The 23,502-nt window shown below is 41.2% G+C and overlaps 1 protein-coding gene across 2 annotated transcripts in view; it reads left to right on the forward strand.

Moving 5' to 3' along the window:
* SPL2 (E3 Ubiquitin ligase family protein) overlaps window positions 1-10,230 on the forward strand; it is a 46,103-nt gene extending 35,873 nt beyond the window's left edge. Inside the window, exons 3-6 of one of the 2 annotated variants that reach the window (XM_087374892.1) lie at window positions 2,176-2,346; window positions 2,522-2,646; window positions 3,614-3,733; window positions 9,457-10,230. In XM_087374892.1, coding sequence (XP_087231018.1) covers window positions 2,176-2,346; window positions 2,522-2,646; window positions 3,614-3,733; window positions 9,457-9,742 — 702 coding nt within the window. In that variant the 3' untranslated portion in view covers window positions 9,743-10,230. The remainder of the gene's footprint in view (window positions 1-2,175; window positions 2,347-2,521; window positions 2,647-3,613; window positions 3,734-9,456) is intronic. The other variant, XM_087374894.1, reaches the window with a different exon arrangement.
* The last annotated feature ends 13,272 nt before the right edge of the window (window positions 10,231-23,502 follow it).

Consider the following 23,502-nt stretch of genomic DNA (forward strand, 5'->3'; position numbering starts at 1 on the left):
TAAGTGCTGCATAGGCTATCGTTGTATGGTAATGGAGAGTGTAGTCGTGACCCTCGTAGAGGCAAAGCACGAGTGAACGATGCATGCGTCTAATTCCTGAAGCCAGGATTTTGCAAGCGGTGAGTGTGATTGGGAGCGCACGACCTTGTATTCACTTTCTGTGGGATCCGGGGTGCGCTTCCTAGATCGTTGTACCCTCCTGGGTGGCTTGTCTGTTGGATACTTCCTCCTCCCCTTGCAAATATTCGATGGGGAATTTGGAGGGCATACATGTTGCAGAAGGCGTGCTTTGAGAATATGAGGGGCCAGTGGCATGTGGAATAGGGCAGGGGTAGAGTCCCAACTCAGTTTCAAATTCGAAGAATTCATTTTCGGGATCCATGGGAAAGAGTGATGACAGTTGAGTGACGAGGGAGTTGGTGGAAGAGGAAGAGTGGGAGGACATAAATAGGTTGTTTTGGATGGCAGTGGAAGAGGGCAGGAGGCTGTGAGAATTCTGAGGAAATTTTATAAGAGTCTAGAGGAAACTGCTATGGTGACAACCCACCGAGATAAGGCTTGTTTATATAGATTTTGCATCCCCACGGACGGCGGGGTCCTCCAATGGCAACGGTCGGTGGGGTACAGGATGGCGACAATCAACGTGGTCCGTCGATGGCGATGGTTGGCATGATACGGGATGCCGACGGTTGGCATGATATGGGATGGCGACGGTCGGCGGGATAATTCTATAGCAATGATTGGTGCGATATTGACTATGTAGAGAAGGAAAAGAGGGGAAGTGTGAAGGAGTGGGAAGGTGAGTAGGAGAGGGGATGGCTGGAGTGCATTTGTGCAGTGTGGGACTGATTGTGAGGCCAGTGTGCAAGATTGTGAAAAAATGCAAAAATGGACATACTCACCCTAATCACCTAGTGCTGGGCATGGATGTGTGTGTGTGTGTTGTTCGGCAGTGACTTGTGGGCTGCGGGTGAGTCGGGTGAGATGCCTACCATAAGGACTCACCTAGACCTGGACTTGATGATTATGAGGAATGCGGTGTGGACAGATGTTGTGCTTCCACATAGCGTGTTAAAAGCCATGTAGAGTAAGTGTTCAGCTTGTGTTTTACCTTGGACACTAGAGGCACATTGGCATTGGGACTAGTTATCGCGGCATGGTCCGTTGTCGTGGGGGAAGCGGGTTCTTGTGTGACCACCCTTGGCGCAGACCCTTGCTTTTGTGAGCAGGACAGTACCAGCGGAGATGGTACGATTGCAATTACCCTCGAGGGTTTGCTTTTGGATTTGGAGGGAGGTTTTTGTGTAACACCCCACAGTGGAGGGGTCGGTTCTTGTGCTGCTCCCTGGCTGGGGGGGTTCAGCCTGCCTCCCCAACCCCTATATAAGGGGCACTCCATAGACCCTCTCTATCCACTGGAGGCCCTTCCAAGGCCACACATTGGAGGGGAGGGAGCAGCAGCAGTTCAGTTTTTCTTGTCCATCTGTTTTTAAAACTTGTGTGTCTGTGGATCTATGTTTGGAAAATCATTCTGAGCTTTGCATTTAAGATGGAACATTTAACTATAGCATTTTGTTTTACTTCAATCTAGGAGTGCTTTAGGAGTACTTGAAGTAACAAGTTGATGACATAGAAGTTATTCTTAGCTAAATCTTGTTGCTTTCTAGCTTTATCAGTTTGTCCTTAGAAAGAAGGAAAGAAAGTCTAGCAAAAGTTTTCGGAAGACCAAAAAGGTCTATGAGACTAAAAGAAGCTGATACAATGAACTGATGGGTGGATGAGCATTTTTTGTTTAGGAGGCAAGAGTGGATGAAGAAAATGTGGATTATTTTTTAGTTAGCCTGCTCACTAGGTACAAGTCCAATAAGAATTAAGTTTTCCATTTGTAACATTTTCATGGGAACCTTTGAGCAATCTTATTCTTACAGGTGTCGCATAGGCCTCTGTATATATGCTGATTTGCATGCTGTTAACCAGATATACATTTGCTAAAGGCACACTTGAGGTTTGTGGCGAGTCTTTAATATGCACGATGAGTTGACAGTTTGCAGATTCGTGATTATTAAGCTTGAGAAGTTCTTTTTTCTAGATTTTATGGGTTTATAGCACCAGGCACTTAGAATCCGCATAAACGGACACATCAGCTCTTATCTAATGTGATTATTTTTGTGACAGGTGCCATTCGTGCTTGTAGAGGGAAATGGGTTTCATAACAATGCATTTGCCCATATTAGCATCGATGAGTCGAAACACCCATTGCCATTGGTTACTATATACCACCAATTGCATCCTGTACAAGCATCCCCATATACCTTTCTACAAGCAATATTTGGACGAGGCTATCCGGTATGTTTATTATAAGCTTAATTTCATTCCCTGTTATGCAGTAACACCATGTAGAATGCATGCCTTCAGCTCACATTGAGGGTTGCTTTGAGATGCCTGTGTGTTACTTGAAAATTTTACGGTTTGTGTTTATTTTTCTGGTTTCAATCTTCAACCTTGTAATTGAGTATTGCAGGTTGGTCTTTTAGACGAAGAGAAGATTCTACCGCCAGGAAAGGAGATCACAGCTGTTGGGATTCTGGGTATTTCCCAAGATGGCCAACCTGAAATAAACGCGTCCAAGCACTTACCTTGCTTCTTGTAGGTATCTTTTTGCAACTTTTTTTTAACTTGATCAAACTGAACTCCTCTGGTGGTAGTCTCTCATGCTTGTAATAATTCGAATAGAAAAGGGGAATTGTACTGTTTTCTTAAAGGCACCTTTCAGCAATTCTTTTAGATCACATTTCTCTCCTTTATCATTTGAGTTATTAAATGATGTGAATCAAAGGCTTTCTCGGATTCTCAGGATTTTCACTTTCAAAATTTAATTCTGTATTTTCAACTAGGACCACCTCCTTTTTTGCCTCACAATTTCATCCTTTTCATTCAAGCCTCAATCATGGGTGACATCCCGTCTCTTCCTATTTCACAGCTTTCCTTAAGCTTTGTTTAGTATTATCATAGCCTGCAAATGGAAGCACCTCACCAGACATGTCGAAGTCTCTCATGCTCTGCTAAAGATGGCTAAAGTATAAACATGAGTGTTTTCCATTGGTTATTAAGTGGCTATTTCATCTTTATGTTTGTCACCCTCCACAGAAAATGATAGCCCAAAGTTCAGAACCTTCCTAATGCAGCAAGTTGCTTTTCTATTTTGACTGCCTGCTGATATGTGGACACTTAATAAAGTTTCTAACAGACGCTTTACAAATTACCATCATAGCTGACTTTTTCTTACAACCCAGTCTCATTTGCTAGCTTTTTTGGTATTTTTTGCAACCACATGTGTGCAGACCCTCATGGCTTCGTTGCATTTTATGCCTTTCATGGGTCTATAAGATCCCCCTCAAAACCTCTCTTACTTCTTTAGATGCACGTGATTAAACTGTTTGCTTTTTCCAAGCTTGCTGTCAAATGATTTCCCCCCCTTTTTTTCTGTTTCTCGCATTGATGCCACAGGCATAGCTTGAATTCTGATCGTTCTTGGGGTTGTGGGAGGTTGGAGGAGAGAGAGAGAGAGAGAGAGATATATATATTTTTCATTGTGCTCTTTTTGTGTGCACAGGACTGAACTAACAAGGGACCAGTTGGTGACTGAGATAGCAACTGGCACAAAGGTTCTTTTGTGGACTGGGATTTTGTTCAGCACTTTTGCGGTGGGCGTTTTGGGATATGCTTTTTTCAAGTACGTCAAATTGAAATGATCTGGAGTCTAAGCTTCCCACCACCCACATTCGCCCCCCTGGCGCCCCCCTTTTCCCTTCCCTTAAACCTGTTCTAGCTCTATTCCCTGCCTTTTGCCATTGCATGAATTACTAAAAAACAAATCATATGCAAGCCAAAGTTATGCCAATTGTTGAAGGCTGTTCTTGGTGTTTCACATGCTTTTGGGTCTGAAGTGATATGCAGTAAGTTTGTTGAGTGAGATGCTTAGTGTTTGCAATTTAAAGAATGCATGTGGATTGTTTCTGTATATATACCCCCCCCTCCCATCCCCCGCCCCAAGGCATTGTCAGCACCTGGGCTTGGATCACTGCCTATGGTAACCCAGGAGCAGGTTGCCAGTGGCGAGTAAGGTACTATGTAACCAGTGGATGTCTTGATTTGTGAAAGTGTGAATGATATTGTAAGCCAAGCCTTGTAGCGACGCTAATGACTGTAAGCTTTTTTCGTGGAGCCCTCTGTGCCATGCCATGCGGTGCTTCCATATCGAGTGCAATGTTTATATAAATGTCGACAAGTCTGGAATTTGCTTGAATCTGCTCTCCTCCACTAGGTTGTGGCATGGTACCTAGATCATTAAGGCTGTGATATTGGCAACAGTCTCCCATCACAGGGCTGCAATATGCTATCCAGATTGTGAGGGGACCTGTATGACTGGAGTGGGGCATACCATCCCTTTATAGAAAGCGTGTAACAGTTGTGAGATGATCTTGAGTGAGCGTTGCCAACCCTCCTATGCTGCAGGGCAACTCCACAAGTAATCAGAGATTGTGTCTTGTAGTCACTAGCAATGAGAGAGCATCTCCTTTACTCACCAGCAAAGGTGGTGGTAGAGGTGAGGAGCTTTGGGGGAGGTAGGTCTCAGTGAGGATCCAAGAGCGCAGGGGTGGTGGTTGGGGGGGCAGGGGACATGGGGTGGTTGACGGAGGTGGATTTGTGGGGGCTTAATGTGCTTCATGCTTCCCATTTGGGCAAGAACTGAAGAATAGGGTGAAGAAGGTGGGAATGAGAAAGCAGCCAACTTCTATTGATACAAAACATGAGTGAGAAGTCTCACATGAAAATGGCACATCAAATTGATGTAGTTACAAAGTTAGGGTTTTTAGACCCTATGATCACATGGCAGGCCACAATTTTTTATTGGCCCATTATAAAGTAAGATGCCACTTAACTGATGGAAGCTTTTTAAAACGACCAATAGTTGGTCTGGGGATGACACGAGTGAGCATGCTAATTGAGCATCAATTTCTAACGCTTTGCCTCAATATCAATTTGATGTCTTGCAGTCCTACATTCAAACTTTCTACCATGCAAGGTCGCTAGTTGGTGATTTGTGGTGCAAGTGTGAGATCTCTCTCTCATGATATACAAGTTTCTCTCTAATGTAGTGAAACTTTACCTCAATGTGCTTAGTCCTTGCATGGAAAACATAATTTTTGGCCAAACATATACAGCTTTTGTAGTCACAAAATACAGCATATTGTCATTTTGAGGCATTCCAAGCTCTTTTAGTGGAAGCCTCAACCAAGTGGTTGCATATGCTTCTGTGCCACCTTGTACTGCACTTTAGTGGAAGACAATGCTTTTTAACTGCTCCAAGCGATTGCCCTATCAACTAGATTTAGATGCTCGTTTGGGAGAGACTAAAATGAAATCCTTAGACTTTACAAGCAGTTGTAGCTTGAATGAAGAGATTTTGGACTAGTTTTTTATTAGCCTTCTCCTTTAGTGCTCACCTTCGTCATGGCTGAGTTTGCCTTCACCTCCGGAGTACCACAGAAACTCAGTACAAAGACTTTGTATAAATGGATGCTCAAGTATGTGTGGGTGTGTGGATTTGTATGTGTGAGAGCATATTTTTATACTACGGTCTACACCCACTGTTGGGCGCTGATGACGTCAGTGGGGATGTCATAGTAGCTAGTCCCTGCTATGCGTGATGGAGTTTATGGTTTTCAAATGTTCCTGGATTCATCTAGGTATATGCTCCAAGCAATTGCATGTAAGCCAAATGAAACACACCCTATCTTGTGCGCAAGGCCTTATCATCACTTAAGTGCTTGTTGGCCTTTGAAACTATTGCTTGTTGACCGGCTGGTCCAGGATGGATTTTGAGGACCTCATCATCCAACAAGGATTTTGGAGGATGTGTAGGGGTCTATGGCTGACCTCTGCAATTTTGACACTAATGGTTGACGCTTTAGAGACAGCAGCACCAATGGCACAGGTGGCCGAAACAGAGGCACAATGAGGCGATATGTCTACTCCAATATGCCTAGATATCTAATGTGCATCACTGCTTTGTTCATGCAATTGAGTGCCTGGGGGCAAAGATAGAGCAACACTACTGCAACCATGGATGTGAATGGCCTCACAATTGTTGCCACCTCCAAATGTGCTGAAGTATGAAGAATGACTAGAACAGAAATGGTTTCCCTAAATCATCGTCACAGGTAGACAGAAGTGCAAAAACCTTCAGAAGCATTCCTCAACACTAGATCTTCTCTGCAGCAGAATGACCTTGAAAGAGTGCTCATGTGACCAAAGACGATATAGAGTTCCTGTATTTATTTTTTTTCTTTCATAGATCTGTTTTCCAACCTCTGGAGACTGGGCCTTTTTTAAGGCAAGAGGCAAACTGGTTAAGTCAAATTGTCCTTTGAATGGAAATACTAAGGTGGATGGAGAGCATGCGTATGGATTGGAGCGGTTGACACAACTGCTCTTTGTTGAGTCAATATGTGTGTGCTTTTGTAGATAATGCTCTCATGCTGTTCCTGAATGTAGATGGCATTTGTTTTGGGGAAGTGTATGAACTTGAGGGAAGCAGAGCTGAAGGGAGAGAACATGTGCCAAGAGCATGTCCTCTTATACCAATGAAGTGAAGGGGACGAGGCAGATTTGAAGAAGGGCGATAGGTATAGTAGGAAGGAGAGGACGGGGGAAAAAGGGAGAGAAAGGAATGTGGTATAGAGAAAGAGGAAGAGAGGTGAGAGAGATAGAAGTGAGAGCAAGAAGCAAGTGGGGAGAGTGTCAACTTCAAAACGTGCCCGGAACCTTTTGAAACCCAGGTTGTAGCTTATGCTTGGGTCTTGATGAGACACATAAGCATAGCTTTGCCTAATAAGTTGTTTTAAGTTTTTGTTTCTTATTAACCCTTAAGTTGCTTTAAAGTCCCTTACAAACTCTCTTTTTTCCTTTGTTCTTTCGCTTGTTTTATTAAAATGTGTACACCGTACTTTGTAAGATTGGATAGATTCTAGTCTTATGAAGGTATATATCATAATGTGTCTAGGGGCGTGGGCTTATATAATCTCCTCGTCGATATATCCCTTTTAAACCTTCTAGGCCCAAACAACCCCTAGCCTAGTTAGTCCTAACCTCCACTAACTAGCCCAGTTTTGGCCTTTTGAACAACCATTAGGTAAGCTGATAGGAATGTCGCCAATCCCTATAATGATCAGCTTCTAACCGTTTCCATGTCGAGTGGGAGGTTTCAATTTAACATTTGTATTTAAATGAGTAAACCATTTCCTTTGGGGTGTCAAATGACAAGGAGCACTCGAATCCACTAACCAGAATCTAGACTTGATGTGAGCTGTGAATTCAGCTTACAAAATGTGTCTCTCAACTTTCAAGGAAAGTCTGTGCAACAATCAATTTCATGCCATACTTAAAAATCATTCTCATCCTTTTAGTAGGTCCGTGAAATTCATCACTGCATAACCCTTGGCTCTACCTCTTCCAATATCATTTTGGACCAACCAATGGACTTTTTTGTAATTTGACATCAGTTAAGATCAGGACAAGCAGCTTATCTTTACAATGGGCGAATGAATTTCTTTGGCCTGCCACATGGCACCATCATAAGTCTAGAAACCCTAATTTTATAACTACACCCTTTAATATCTTTTTCATGTGAGTACTTATCACTCATGTTTTGTATGTTGTCCCTGTAAGAGTTCTATCAATTCAAGCCAGTGGTTTTCTCCTTCCCACCTGCAGGCTTCAAGCTGTCCCAACATGGTATCAGAGCAATTTTGGAGTCAATTTGAGCAAGGATTGTGATAGAATTCACAACATTGCAGCTCTTATTTGCTGTTGGAGTGAAGCAAACAGCAGCCTTGTCAAAAAATTGTTCTGCAGGCTGGAGTTTCTGTCAGAAAATTGAGGCTTTTACTCTTGTGCAGGAAATTGCAAACAATCTCAGTGTGAGCTTGCCCCTTTTCGTATTGCGAGAACATTTTGCATTTGTGTTTGGACAGTTAAGTGCAAGTATGTCTACAAATATTATACCAGACTATCAGTGATGCCAATAAACTGGAAGGAGCTTCATACTACCACACTTGGAAGCATGTGGTTTAAAATTGTCTTTTGGCATTTGATCTGCAAGAACTCTATGCAGCTTAAAATACTCCCATAATTTTAGCCTTGAAAAATAGGCTTTATACCCCAAGGCAAGGTGATACATAGTCCATTGGACTTACAGCTCCAGAATAAAAGAGATTCAAAACGAACTTCACAACTGTGAGACAAATTGGAAGATGATGAGATGGTATGACTCTTATGGAATGGGCTGAATCATGCATTCAGCACAGTGTCAAGTCTTTCTGCAAGGGACAAACTACCAAACTTTGAACAATTAGTTGGTAATCTTCTTCAGGAAGAACATAGGAAGCATATAAGTACCAATCTTGAAAGAGGCACAAAAGGTAGAGCTTTTAATCGCCAAAGGCAAAAAGCACGTACAATCACTGAAGGGTAATTTTAAACAGAAAAAATGCCCATGCTTGTATTGTGACAAGCCAGGTTATCGGGCTTCTGAATGTTACAAGAAAAGAGGCTGATATGGGCGCAGGTAGAGACAAAGGGGCAAAGGCTATGGTAGAGGCGGAGAGAAAGAGGCACTAATGCATAACTAGTGAGTATGATAATAAATTAAAAAAGAGTCCACTTTTCATACCTTGAACAAAGGAATGCTTTCTGAGAGTATTGAATTTCCAAGGTGCATCCTGTGTTCTGTCTTTGGTAAAAAGTTTTAACATAGTCAAAGTGTAGCTGTAATTTACAAGATGTATCCTGTGTTCTTTAAAATGTTTAACATAATCAGAGTATATCTGTATGAGTTTGAATAGGTCCCCCAAAGAGTTCAAAAATGTATTAATTAGTGGAACAAGGAGGACGGGAGGGGTAAAGAGGAGAGTGATTAGTGAGGACGTTCCTTGATTTATGAGGGAAGGGCCCCTCCTCTTGTATTTACGAGGGTGAGAATTTAAAATACTTTACAACATCTTCATGTAGCCCAGTGGTAAGACCTTGGGAGTGTGTAATGTACATCTTGTTTTCAAGTCCCTCCTTTGCATGAAATTTTGAGGCGATCCTTTTGATCTTAGCTGTTGGGTATTCCACCTTTTCACTAAAGAAATCAATCAAGTTTCTCAATTTGTATGATTGGACTTATTCTAGTCTTACAAAGGTATATATACAAGTTTCTCAATTAAAAATTTAAGGATTCCCCACAAAGGTTTTGGGCAATGGCATTGGTATGTGTCCAGGCTTACAGTCGTCTTGCCTTTTCTCAGTTTGAATACTCGTTTTGTCTCCCCCCCCCCGCCCCCCCCCCCCCCCCCCGGTGCGTGCTTCCTCTTACCAGAAATTCTTATTTTGTTGATTTGTCCTCTTCAGGAACTGGAGGAGGTGGAAGGAGTGGAGGTTACAGAGAGAGAGGCAGCAAGAGCGAGCCAGGCAAGACAGGCTTTCAGCTGAGGGAGTCGATGAGGAGGCTGCAGATGTGCCAGATGGCGAACTCTGTGTGGTTTGTTTACTTAGACGAAGGCGAGCAGCATTCCTTCCATGTGGACATCTTGTTTGTTGTGTGGGCTGTGCCCAGAGGGTAGAACAAGATCTGAATGCTAGGTGTCCTGTATGTAGACAAAATGTCAACGGCACCATACGAATTTATGATGCATAAGCCTCCGCCGCACTCTAAAAGAGAAAAAAAAGGAAAAAAAAATGGAGCAGCAGTTCACGTTAGTTGTTCTCCATGCTGCCATTTTATGTTGTAAAAGATTCTATTATACTATTTCAGGAATCTAGCTATAGCTTGAATCTCATACGCTTGACCTGATTTATATAAGAAAAGTCATGGGACGTATTGTCTTTGTTGGATGGACTCCAAACATTTTGAGTCTGGAAGGCCTGGAAGTTGGAACAATGTAGGAGTTTGAACTAAGACACCAGGGATGTTTAAATTTCTTCAGAAATATGCCAAAAGAGCATGTTTTGCTGTACTTCAGATATGTTTGGCATTGTGATTATGCAGTGCTTGTACTCTGATACAAAGTACAAGGCTGGCCTGTTTATTGGTTTCTAAGGTTTGTTTATGCTATTAATTGGTATGCAGTGGCTTCAGCTACTGTCCTTAAATGCCAACATTTGATGTTGCCAATGTATATAGTCGACCTCAGTGAATATAAGGTTTCCCTGAGAGCTTCTGGTGTGTTTCGATCATTCCTTCTATGCACTTTCTATTGCCTGGTATCAAAATTATCTGGTAATTACCCTTGAAGTGGACCTTAAATTAAAATTAAACTTTGTATCACCACAAACATATGCTTGAATGGGTGAATCTTTATGGGGTAAGGTTATCTTCCACGGAAGCAAGGAAATGTACAAAATCTCATGTGAAGGATGTTGGCCAGTCTTGTTAAATTAAATTAATTCTGATGCATCAAATTTTAAAAAGTAACAAATACATGTGACACACCATAACATCAAGCCACAAACGTGGCATAACAGCCTCTCCCAGCCATTATGGATGTGAAAAAGCGTCCATCCACTTGACACCCACACCCGCGAACTCTACACAACCAATTAAACAAGCTGAAACCTACAAAAATACCAACACGAACCAAACCTTGACATTCTAGCACCGAATCAAAATTCTAAATAGAAAACAACACACTTGCTTCATGTTACAACCCTAGTTGCCATCCACATCATCACCAATCATGCTTATCGAGTCAGAATTTGGGAGATTTTGACTCTTGTTCTAACATCCGGAAGCTGGATCCCTAGATTCCTTCTGAGTCCCCAAGAAATGATCATTCCTTATCACACTGAACATTTGACACAAGTGGTATCATCTTCTTGCTGTACTTACCCTTGCAAAACTTAAGTCATAAAATATGGATGGATGGGTACACTCAATTTGTCATTGTATCCCTCTTATCACACAGTCTCCATTTAGAGTGAAAGATGACACAGTTTACTTTATTTCTTACTGTTTTAGCATTCAGCACTCTCTGAACTAAATGAACTTGCTACATAAATAGAGAAGCTATTTTTATTGTAAGGGGGTTGTTTAAAAAGTCTTAGATATTGTGCAAGCTCCTAGTTCCATCAGTGGTGTTATTTTTCATGCACTTTCTACTCAAATTTAACCGCATGGAGCATTTAATGTGCTTCATGACGATGATCATTATGTGTATCTTGCTGTAGAAGGTCATCTTCCATGGCACAAGAAAGTTCTGGTTGGTAACAGGCACAGGGCGGATAAATCAGTCCAGTATTGTACGATGTTTGAAGATCAGGAGTAGGTAGGTAGAAAAGATGACATGGGATTAGGATTTGAAAAGAGGTGTTGAGAACTCCAGAAATTTGTTTTTTGTTCCAGAGTACTGAGCTATGTAATATCTGAGGAGTTCTTGCTGGCACTAAAGGAGATTGAGGCTGGTTGAATGCAATGTAAGGTTCGGCCTCTCAGAGCTTTGCCTTGTGGAAATGATGTGCCTCCGATGCTCTCTTTCCTGCCTTCTTGTTCCAGCCCTCAGTGTATCTAGACGTCTGTTTGTCTCTATACGCCATAATGTCCAAAGTCTCTAAAAATTGTGTATTTTTTGTTGATTGTAAATGTTCAAGCTGTTTTGTGTAACAACACTTAACGGTGTCAAGTCACACTGCTTGAACCTCGATCTTTGACACATCATAGACGGCAATGATTTTTGGCGGTCAAGCATTGAAGTATATCGTTTACTTAGGAAACAGGAAGTGGTTCCCTTGGTGAAGAAACTATGTACTAAGGACACATTTAGGGTAGATCTTTGTTTCCATATATCTTGTATTGTCTCATTGCCAATACGCTGGCTAGCCCATCGATCGCTAGTAGCAGACTTCATGTGCAAGAATGTCCAACCTGCAAAGTTGAGTGGGAAAAATGGTGGCCTTTCAACTAATGGAACCCTCCTTGTCAAATGGTTGCTATCCATAAACCGAAAGTCGAAACTTAGCCTTGTCTTTGATTCTCTACCCATTGATCTCCCACTCCCTTAGTGAATAGTACACACTTTTGAGGGGGGTGAATACACACACTTTGATTGGCATTGTTGTAGCTAGTGGCTAGGGACAGTCAATGCATTCCAAGAGAGGATATATCGAACTAGGAAAGCTCATCGGATACTTATTTCACCATTCGTCATAACTTTTCCACCAATGCAACGCTAAGTTTAATATCTTCATCCAATGGACCTTGCCTTACAACCTCAACGTGCATCTCTTTACCCTTGGTTGCTTACTCTAATGTTGTGGTCAGCTTTGGAAATGCAAATGAAGGTGATTGCATCCATTCAAAGCACTTATGAGCTTTATCACATTTACACCACCCCATGGTGTGGTTGCAAAATCACACGTAAATTTCCACCATTGGGAATACCGTGTGTAATGGACTTAACTTTGAGACTCATCTTGTCTCTAAAATTGCCAATCGCCATGTCTACTAGGAGTCAAATCTAAGCAAGCTTACAATGTACTCAACACTTCCACAATTAAGCAAGATGATGATTGGGTGGCCTCAATAGTCCTTGGAAAAGAGAGAAGGGAGGACATATTATTGGGTCCCAAATAGCCCTCTTAGTGATGAGCTTATTTTCTTGAGTGGTAGTAGTGTGGATTCTACTTATTTTCATGAGTTGTAGATGTGTCGATTATACCTATTTTCATGAGCGATAGCTGTGTGGATTCTACTTAGTTTCATGAGTGGAAGTAGTATGGATTCTGCTATCCCCATCCAATTGCTTTGGTCAACATACTACCCATCTTCAAATTCCTAAGTTCTATGGAAGTGTCCGCATAGATTTGACCATGTAAAATGGCTAGGGCTGCTCAAACACAACTATGGCCACATAGATTGCTAGGATGACATGCTTATGTATACGTATCCTTCTCTGAACATACCCAATGGATTTGGTTGTATTCAAACAATTTACAGACCAAGAAGTCATCCCTTGTAAGTCGTCCCTTCAAGATTCGACCCTCTCTCTATCCACTTTATCGAGTTTCCAATCCCTCTATGAACACACTCAATGCAGTCCTTGCAAGATTTGAGCCTCTCTCTCGACTTTTTCTGGTTTCCAATCCACCATTGACTTTGCTCACAACATCAATGGACACTATCCATAGGGCATGATGTATGATCTAATCCATCCTGAATGATGTCCCATGTTCTATGCTTGTTGACCTTGGGTCAACCTGCACTTAATCCGAGCTCCAAGTGACCAAGCACACAAGATCACACCCTCTAGGTATCCAAGCGATGAGTGCACGAATGGCTAGGGCAAGCACCAGAAGGCCATGCAGACGGTCCAATTAATGGTTCACAGGAGATTCTGGGTGGAATTTAGGAAGTCGGTGCACATAACCGCCAAGTAGAGAGTGCATCCTAGGGTTATTAGTTAGATCGGGCTTACTCATCCGATCTTGCTTGTACTTATGTATGTCATTTGTTTGAGTATGAGAGCGAGTCTTGTTGCTCTGAGAGAGAGTGTTGTGCCTTGGGCTGAGGCGAAAGTTAGCAAGTTACACACATTGGTTGTTGCATAAGCACTATCACAACTACGACTGTTTGAATGTTGTTCTATGGCCTGCACTTTTTGTCCTCAGCAGCCAGTTCCCTACTCTGCTCCTATTTTTAGCTCTCAGCCACCTCTTTCTGACCCATTCACTATGGAAACCCTAATCTATAAAGAACTAGGTGCCAGCTAGCCAAACCCAAGCCCTTAGCAGCAGCTGAGTCCTTCCCCATCTCATACTCCTTCCCTTGCTCCGACAGAGTAAAAGACCAAGGTGTTGAAGGAAGAAAAGAAGTCACATCCGAGTGCTGGGACAAAGAGCCCACTGCCACCACCAGGCTGCAAGAGAAGAATGAAGAGTACGCTACTTCTTAGCAACATGGTGAGGAGCGCACTGCCTCGGAATGCAGCATAGAAGAACGAGTTGAGTCCGATCAGCTAACTAGAGAAGGTGAGACTGCCTCCAAGTAGCCTGATAACAAAGGCAAGGGCAAGGTCATCTCTAAGCAACTAAGTGCAAGTGGAGAATCCTCACGGTCTGAGCCTCAAACATGGCAACCCCCTTAAAATAGATATGTTCTTTCCATTTGGCACTCCATAAGGTGTGGTTATCCCATATGTGCTTTTCTTCGACGGAGTAGGGCTACCTCCTATAAGGTTGACATTCGATGCACACTGTGGAACGAAGGAGGTACAAGACTTCGTATCCTGCACCACGTGGATAAGCATTGGGTCCCCACAGATGCTACAAAGTTCCCATCGACAATATGCGGCCTATGATATCGCAAATCAAATGGCCTTGAATCAGTTGCAAGTGGAACACGACTCTTTGAAGGTGGTATTTACCTCACTCACCGAGAGCCATGAGAAACTGCGGGCAGATCATATAGCTTTGGTTATCTAGCTCTAGGAACATCAAGCGTCCATACAAAGTGCGAATGATGCCAAGCTTGCTAAAGTACACAAATGGGTGAGAGTACAATGACAAAACTATTGGGGACCTTGAGTTGCAGTACAAGCTTTGGCCTCCATAGAAGAACTTGCCTAGTTGCAAGCCAAGAATGACAAGTTGTGGACAGATAAAGGCCTATTCCCATTACCAGTTAGGGAGCATTAGTTAAGGCTCTTAATTGAGAGTCCACATTGGTGTGCATTCCCATCAGCATTTTAGAATGTAGTTAAGTTAAATCTCCCAACTGCTCGTTATAAATATTTATAAGTTTAACCCCTTCAAAATAGGTACTTTAAGGAGTTTTAAGAAGAGAAAGAAGTTGGAATGTGAAAATTTAATGGTTAACTTGAGGGTGAGTAGTGGGAATGATACTTAAAGCAAGATTCTTGTTAAGAAAATTTCATGGTCAAGATCAACTCGGAACTATACAACATGGGTACTCATTTGAAAGGTCTTAAAAAGATTGAACAGAAGAATCCATTGTGACCTTAACGTTAAAGAACTGACTTTGGATTGATGAAATAAACCATTTTGTATAAAAAATGTATTCCAAGGTCATTAGGGGAATTTTGAACTCAAAAAGGGCCTCATAAGGAGTGGATTAGCAAAATGGACTAAGAACTAATAAGACCTACAAAGGGTCCCATCACCCCATATGGGGACAAAAAAGTACATCTCCCTAGGTCCTTGGTGGTCCCTAAACATGCACCTCCCTCTTGGAGGGCCCCCCCATTGTAAAAAGTTAACTCTCTTTACAACCTTTAGGTGGTCCACATTCCCAAAAAGTATCTCGCAGGTACACCCTAGTCCAAAATTTTGAAAATTTTCAAAAGTGCCCAAAATGGCCCAAAACTCTTCAAAACATTCCCCCAAACCATGCATATGCACCCAAATCACTTTTCAACATCTAAATCCTACTCCTTCTCACTGTAATCATCTTCTAATCCCACATTCATACTCCTTCTATCATAAGCACTTTGCAACACCCAAATCTAATATCTTCTCATCATTTTGTCTCAAACTTGCTTCTATTGATCCTATTATATCTTTCCACTGTCCCAAACTTGCTTCCATTAATGCTATTCTATTCTTTGAACTGATCCAAGGCCTTATTTCTAAATCCCTCTCATGGCTCCATTGGAAGATCGCACCAACAAGCCACGAAAAAGCACCTTGCACATCGAAGTTGCACCAGAGTATGCCACAACTCGTCAATGTTATGGCCACAAGGTTGCCGGGGCAAAGATACACTAGATTAATTACGATGACAAGGAACAAAGCATGAGTGTTGGTGGACTCTATCCAATGGATTCTTTGATAGGTGCTCCACCTTTGTTTGAAAATGTGACGAGTTTGATTCAATACGTAGGCGATGGTCTTCAAGGCTTACTAGGATATTGTAAACGCATCGGCCATTCCAATGCTAAAGCACACTTTGTGAAGGTTCGCTTGTTGAGAATGGAAGGAGAGACAAAGATACTTAGAGATACCGTGCATAACCTCCAAGAACAACTAACCCAAGAACAAAAAAAACTTGCTGACTCAAAAATTGCAAGAGAGAGGTCACAAGAGACAATCACAAGATTAATAGATGAGAAGAACAAACTGTTGAAAAAGGCTTGGTGTATCCAATAAGAGCTTGCTACATTGACTAGGAGATTCGAAAGGATAAAAAGAACCCCTGTAGGTTACAAGCATAGGATCAAGCCCGCCATGCAACCAATGGAGAGCTTGGCATATGGTGGTGGAGCAAGGAAACGCAAGGTGAAAGCTACATTTTTGTAATTATGAAGCATTACTTACAAATGAGTCATTTATTTTTCTAATGTTATCATGATTTCTGCAGAAATTTTATGGAGAAGGTTATTGGAAGAAATTCCTCTGACAAACTTTGTGCCGTAAAGAGTGTAGTTAAGAAGAAAGAACTCATTTCTATTCTTAGGGACCCTCGTCGGCATGCATTGCGACATGCAATATTACAAGAGGTTGCAACAAATTTAGAGAATCTTGTAGATCCATCAAAAGTTGTCCATGCATGTGATGCTATTGGCATTAGTCGGCAAGGGTACTTAGCTGTGTATAATGTCTTTGTAAACGCACTTCGAGGTCAAGGCATTAAGAATCCTCTATTGCCAAAACCAGTATACATTAGAAATGTAAGGAAAGAAACAAATTCTGCTGCTCAAGATTTGTTGGGTGGATTTATACACATCTCAGAAAGCATCACGTTAATATAGCAAAAAGAAAGGAGGACCAACTACCAAAGGGGCAAAACAAGGACCAAGAACCTTTGAGTACACAAAGCATAATAATGTTTTTTTGGATGTACGTAGGATCCAAGCTGCAATGGTGGAGTTTTACAACATGAAAGCATGGGGTATGTTAAAATTATATTATTTAGAGAGCTGGAATTTTTATTGAAATCTTTTCTAATCATGTAAATCTTTTAATCTTTCAGTGAAGGAAAGTTAGTATTTGTTATCGAATTGGATGAGTGTGAGGTTGTAAAAGGCCACAAGTTGGAGAGGGTTAGTATTACTTTGATGAATAAAGCCCTCACACATGCCAAAGATAAGGAAATTAGGGAAGATTTTAGTGTGCAATCGGAAAAGCACATTTGGTGGCTTGCCACATTTGAACTTCCTAAAGAGACACACTCATTCTTGAAATGGGTATTTGATAGATCTCCAATTCCAAGTGTCATAGATGCACAAACGAAAGGAGAGTTGCTTCAAGTTGAAGGGTTCGGATCATTTAAAGTTGAATGGCACATGGCAGGAGATCTTAAGACATTGAAGTGTATGTTTGGAACGAAATTGAATGCAAATGCGACATATCCGTTTCTTTATTGTATGCACTTACACCAACCTCGAGGTAGTAACATAGGAATACATAGAGGGAAAGAGCAAATAAAAAGAGAAAAAGACTTTGGGAATGCTAAACATGTAATGAATGACATCACAGATGATGAGACTAACAAACGGATGTATTGGAGCAATGGATTAATGAGCTACAATCAGGATGCTGCACCCAACAGAGATCAGAATGATAAAAATTGGGATCCAATTTTAAACATTCCATTACAAAGAGTGCATTTTTGTGTGTTACATGCGGAGATGCAGCTCATTGATAAATTGCTTTACTTGCACATTGTATATGCATGGAACATGAAACCGGAGGAGAGAGTGGCATCATGTATAGCAAGGGTCGAAGCTTTACTCTCGAGCATGGGTCTACATGGGGGGAATGTAAAGCTAATCAAAGACGCACAATTGTCAGGAAAATCAGGAAATCTTCCAAATAAAGTGTCCATGGGAGGCTCTAAGGCACTAAGGTTTTTGTCCAATCATGGAAAACATCGATTAAGTCTACATTGAAATTATTGGAAAAAGTTATGTGATTACACCACTAATTTGGAAGCTAATCCTCATGTCAGACTCTTGAGAATACGTGTTTGAAAAGAATTGGATAATCTGGTAAAAATCTTGAGGAAGCCTTCCATAAACAATGATGATATGCAACTATATAAAGTCATCGTGAAAGAGTTCATTGAAGCCATGGTAGATGGATGGGGTGAATCACACATTACTCACTACATGGTGTGTTTGGTCTTTTCTATTTTCAAAATTTTAATTGCAATCAATTTATTCTTGTTTACCTCATGTGTTTTTTCTATGTATGCAGCACATTCTTTATGCTCATGGTCCATGGTTTCTTTGCCAATATGGTTCCTTGAATGCTTGGAGTGCCCAAGGGATGGAAAAGTCTCATTATAGAGCTCGAGGTGCTTATTTCAAGAGTACTTGACATGGAGGGGGGATTAATGGAAGTAATGCCCTTCATGAGATGTTTGAGTGGTTCTATCGTGGTATAGTCGGGTCCTCCTATGCAAGGAATAAAGCTTTGCAAACGGAGTTAGCCCAAGCAGTTCGTCAAACTCAAATGAGTAAAAGAAGGCATTCATGGATATCTTCACAAGCTTCCCAAAAACATAGAAGTTGGATAGCAACCAGAAGTCATGTTGGAAAGCGTTGAATTGCTAAACCAAATGTACTTTGATATTAATTAAAATCATACTTTAATATTTCTTGTGGAGATTTGATTAATTGGCTCTTTTTTTTTTTAACGTTAAATTTTGTACTTGTGGACCCAACAAGGGTGGGTGATGAGAAAAGGTTGGGGGAGCGACCTCACGGGAGTTCAAGGGGAATTTTAAAAACCCCTTAAATAAGTTTTTTTCCTCAAAACAAACACCCCTCCTCTTTACGTAATTTTTTCCTAAAGTTGAATGAAAAAACCCAATGTTTTAATGAACTAAGTAATTTTTTTAATAAATATTCCTTCTTTACAATGCACGTGGTACACTAAAATTTTGTGAGGTTAACCCCTGAGGGGACGATGACAAATAGGGGTGGGAAGGAGGGGTTGAGGGGGGTAAAGGGGGCTAACTAATAATGATGCACAAAATAAATATACCCCTATATATATGCAAATACCTTCATTTTCTCAGTACCACCAATACTCTCTCATACTAGTACATTCCTTCCTACCATCACATTTCCCATAGCCCCACCATCACCAACATGGCAAGAACAAAGCAGACTGGAAGACCGGTTGATTCCAGAACAAAGCTCCCAATTCCTCTCGATGTATACAATGCAATGATCGAAGAGAGAAGAAAGAGGAGGCAGGAGGAGGAGAGGATAGAAACCAATGAGCAAATAGATAACGATGAAGAAGATCATGGGGAGCAATCTAATCCTCAGAGTAGGCACCTCAAGAGCTAGAAAGTAGACCAAAAGAACATGAGCGCAAAAGAAGCAGATTGGAAGAATGGGCCAGAGGACAAGAAGATGCCAGGCAAATGCGGATTCAATTGGCTCAACAACAAAGGGCACAAATAGAGGGCCATTAATTAGATTTTTTGTTGTATTCACTATGGACACCAATTTTGGTTGTCAAAAGAATTTTGTGCAAAGATGGTTGTAAATATTTTTTGTAATAGAATCCTTTGGAAACTATTTTTCTTGTAGATTTTCAACTTTGAGCTTTCATTTTCAAGTGGAATCTTGTAGTGTATTATTTACTTCCATATCTGATGTATGTACATAATGTAATTGATTGTTGATGGCAAATAATCATGGTAGAATGTAATTAGTCAATAATCATGATAGGATGTGATTAGACACTAGTATGTGATGGGGGATGCATCCCCCAAAAAAACAAAAACAAAAAAAAGCCCCCGAGGGTGTGATGGGTGGATTTGTTTCTTGTTTGTGTGATGGGTGTGTGTGTAAGTGATGGGCAATGCATCTGCGAAAAAAACAAAAACAAAAAAAAAAACTCCCGAGAGACCCTGGTGCATGCAAGTGCGACTTTGGGCTAGACGGGGTCCAAGTCGCACCTGCACGCACCAGGGTCTCTCGGGGGCTTTTTTTTGTGCACGTTAAAAAAAAAACAAAAAAAAGCCCTCGAGAGGCCCGTGCGCACAAGCACGACTTTAGGCCAAACAGGGTCCCCATCTGGCCCAAAGTTGTGCCTGCGCCCATCTGGCCCAAAGTCATGCCTATGGACGCTAGGGTCTCTCGGGGGTTTTTTTTGTTTTTTTTTATTGGGGGATGCATCCCCCATCACTTACACACACAAGAGAAATACATTTAACAAAACAAAAAACCTATGTCATGGCCACCTTCCGATTAAAGACGCAAAATCTTTGCCCAAATCAATTTGCTTCTTCAATGTGTCCCAATTTATAAACCCATATCTTGATCATTAGCATTCAAAGTTGGGACCCACTTTGAATCGTGATTTCATATGTCATGTTATTCACATCATTTTAATCCATTGTTGCTCATAGCTATCAGTGCATTTGTCAACCTTACCATTTTGTATCAATGCCTTTAGAATATCAAGGCACACTTCTAAAGCAATTTTGGCCATTCCTAGCATACTTTACAACTTCTTACACCATAATGGCCTACATTTTCAATTGTGTGTAGCACTCCTTAGCCACTATTTCCATAAAAGTCAAAACTCAATCTCCTATGCTAGGATTGAGTCAGTCATATGCTTGTTCTCTATCTAAATTTGATAATACACAAACACCAACCAAGTATACATGTGGATTATTGCCATCTCCATGTGGAACCATTGGCATAAGTGAGAGCTTGCCATCTCAATCATGGAGCATATATCCTCTTTATTTACATTAATCCTTCCAACTTACCATGCACATAACTAAATTAGCTGCCATATTATTGTTCTAATTTCCTCCTAGGTTCGGGATGCAAAACATTCCTAGTCCCAAGATGAATCTAAATATGGAAGGGTTTGAGATTATGCATCCAATTTAACCTTTTGTTGCTATCTTGATTAAAGTTCATCGGCAATCTTGATCTTGTCTATTCATACACCTAGTAACTTGAAGAATTCTTGAAACCTTTAATAAGGGAATGCACTTTTCTTCAAAATCAACCGTATATTTAAATTAAGGATACACTAAAATCCAAGAAATGAAACTCAATTATAATGCAAAACACCACCCATCTGGAAAACAAGAGAAATATATATTAAATTTTGATGTCTATACAATATTTCTTGTATATTGCATCCAATAGATGCACTTTTTACAAAATATTTGCTTGCTTAGCTTTACCTACTATTGTTGCTCTCCTTTGAGTTGACAAAACAGTAGGTTCACTGAAACATTCTACAAGTTGCCCAGCATCATAAACACCTGCCGAAGCACCCATAGCAGCAACTGCCATGATTCTTCCTGCTAGTTTCTCTCCAAAAGTAGATAGTGCCAAGTCCCGCGTCACCAAAATACACTTGCATGCAGAAGGGGGTAAAGGCATAAGGGAGACGATGACGTCCTAAAAATTGAGATAACATCAGTAATCTTCTTAATGCCAAACTAAGAACATAAATTCATTCATATTGACAAAATATCATGAACTTACAATGTGGGCAGCATCTTGTTCATCCATTCTCGGCCGAGTTATATCGATGGAGCTTTTGCTCTCATCAATTGCTAGAGGTGGTGCCAATGATGAGGCCTCTGCAGTACTATCAAGACTCTGGCATTTCTGCACCCTCTCTACCTCCAATCTTTCTTGGACCTTGTAACTACTGCATTAGTAGAGTCATGCATTTCCTCCCACACAGTTAAGATCGGATGCTCCAAAGTGTTTGCAGGTGCCAAATCTGTGCACCTATCCAACCCCTCTTCTGGGTAACCTAAGTTACTACTACTCTCCCAAGCGGAGAGTGCCCCCAGTACTACATCTTCTCTCAAATTTTTAATATATTGAATGTCAATCAATAATAAATATTCTCTGTTTTCCATTAAAATATACGGAAGGGTTTGCATCAAAACCTCATCTGTCATACCTTCTTCCTCCTCTTTTTGCTCTCCTCTTCCTCTTCTGGCTCTGCTTTCCACAATCACCTATGAATGCCACTAAAATAGGAAACATTCGTAGAGCACCATTGGTTTCGACCCGTTTTGATAGAGAGAACGTCCATAGGATACACAAAAGGCCATGACCCCAAGTCCACAACTATGTACCACATAAGTGATCTACACCAGTAGGACGGTGCCATCACATCCAAACAAGAACCTATGAGCAGTGCCTTCTAGGCCAAGCACACCAAGTTGGTGGAAGGGAAACCTTCCATCTATGGACATCATTCTATCATCGAAAAAGCAGTAACCTATGGCTTCTCCTTGGTTTGTAGAGTCTCCTCCATGACATGCACAAATTGCGTATGCCCGCTGGAGCAATTGCAATTCAACATGTAGTCGAGCGGGGGGAGGCACATGCAAAAGGCAAAAATCAACGTTCCCAATTTCCCACATTAGAGGGAAGCACATGCAAGTGGGCCCTATCCAATCACAACTCTAGAATAATAAAATGCCATGTCAAAGGGAAGCACATGCAAGTGGGCACTATCCAATCACAACTCCAGAATAATAAAATAAAATAAACAAGAAAATACTAGAATCTTCATTTTTGAAAAGTAACGCACTTTTATATAGCCTACCCCCTCTAGGGCAGGCCAAAAAGTAGAGAAGCTGCCACCTTACAATCCACATCATCACCACCCTTAGACTTGAGCTAAACTTGCTTAGCAGTGTAAGAGCGCATGCTCATGTTGTTGTTGCCCATGTATGACCAAAGGATACTTCTTATCAAATGAAGTGTAAAAGGGTTGTAGAATGGCATTGTAGGAGGACTCTTCTACTCAAATGCAATGTTAATGAGATCACCACCTAGGTGAGTGACCGGTAGAATAACAAATTTGGGGTTTTTCTTTTAGGCACTAATTGCACCCTCATTTCTTTACTTGGGGCTTTAGCTCATGCACCTCTACCTTATATGTTAAGGATGGTGTAAAATGTAGTACACTAGTGCATTACCATGGGGCATAAGTAAACCTTATCCAAAGAGATGTATATTGAGGTATGTGGAGCAACTCTTGTCCATTGAGATGTATATATACACTTATCTTCATTTTTAAATATCATGTACCATTAGTCATTAATGGTGTGCACTCATGTGTCTCTCTCATCCTTGTCTTTTAGCATGGTATTAGATCCTATGGTGCTCCTTCATCTCTTGTGAATGTTTCCCTCTTACAAAACCTTGCTTTCATTAAGGTATGAAGCCCTTCTTCTAGCCCTCGCTCTAACGCATTGCCCATTTTCTTCTCTCCATTGCATAGTATGGGGTTTGCTATGGATTCTAACCATGGGAGCTCAAGACATGGTTGTTTGATAATCATGTGCAAGTAACATTAACAATGCATTCTTTCTTTCAACAATGACCTAGAATCTTTTACTTGTAGGCCACGTGACTAAGTAAGATACAGGGAATTAATATTTAACTGGGCATTCAACAAATTCGGCTACACTATAAGAGGTGGAATTTA

Source organism: Dipteris shenzhenensis, chromosome 5, assembly GCF_047967505.1.
Source record: "Dipteris shenzhenensis isolate YYH24624 ecotype China chromosome 5, Dip_SZ_1.0, whole genome shotgun sequence".
In the NCBI taxonomy this organism is placed as follows: domain Eukaryota; kingdom Viridiplantae; phylum Streptophyta; class Polypodiopsida; order Gleicheniales; family Dipteridaceae; genus Dipteris; species Dipteris shenzhenensis.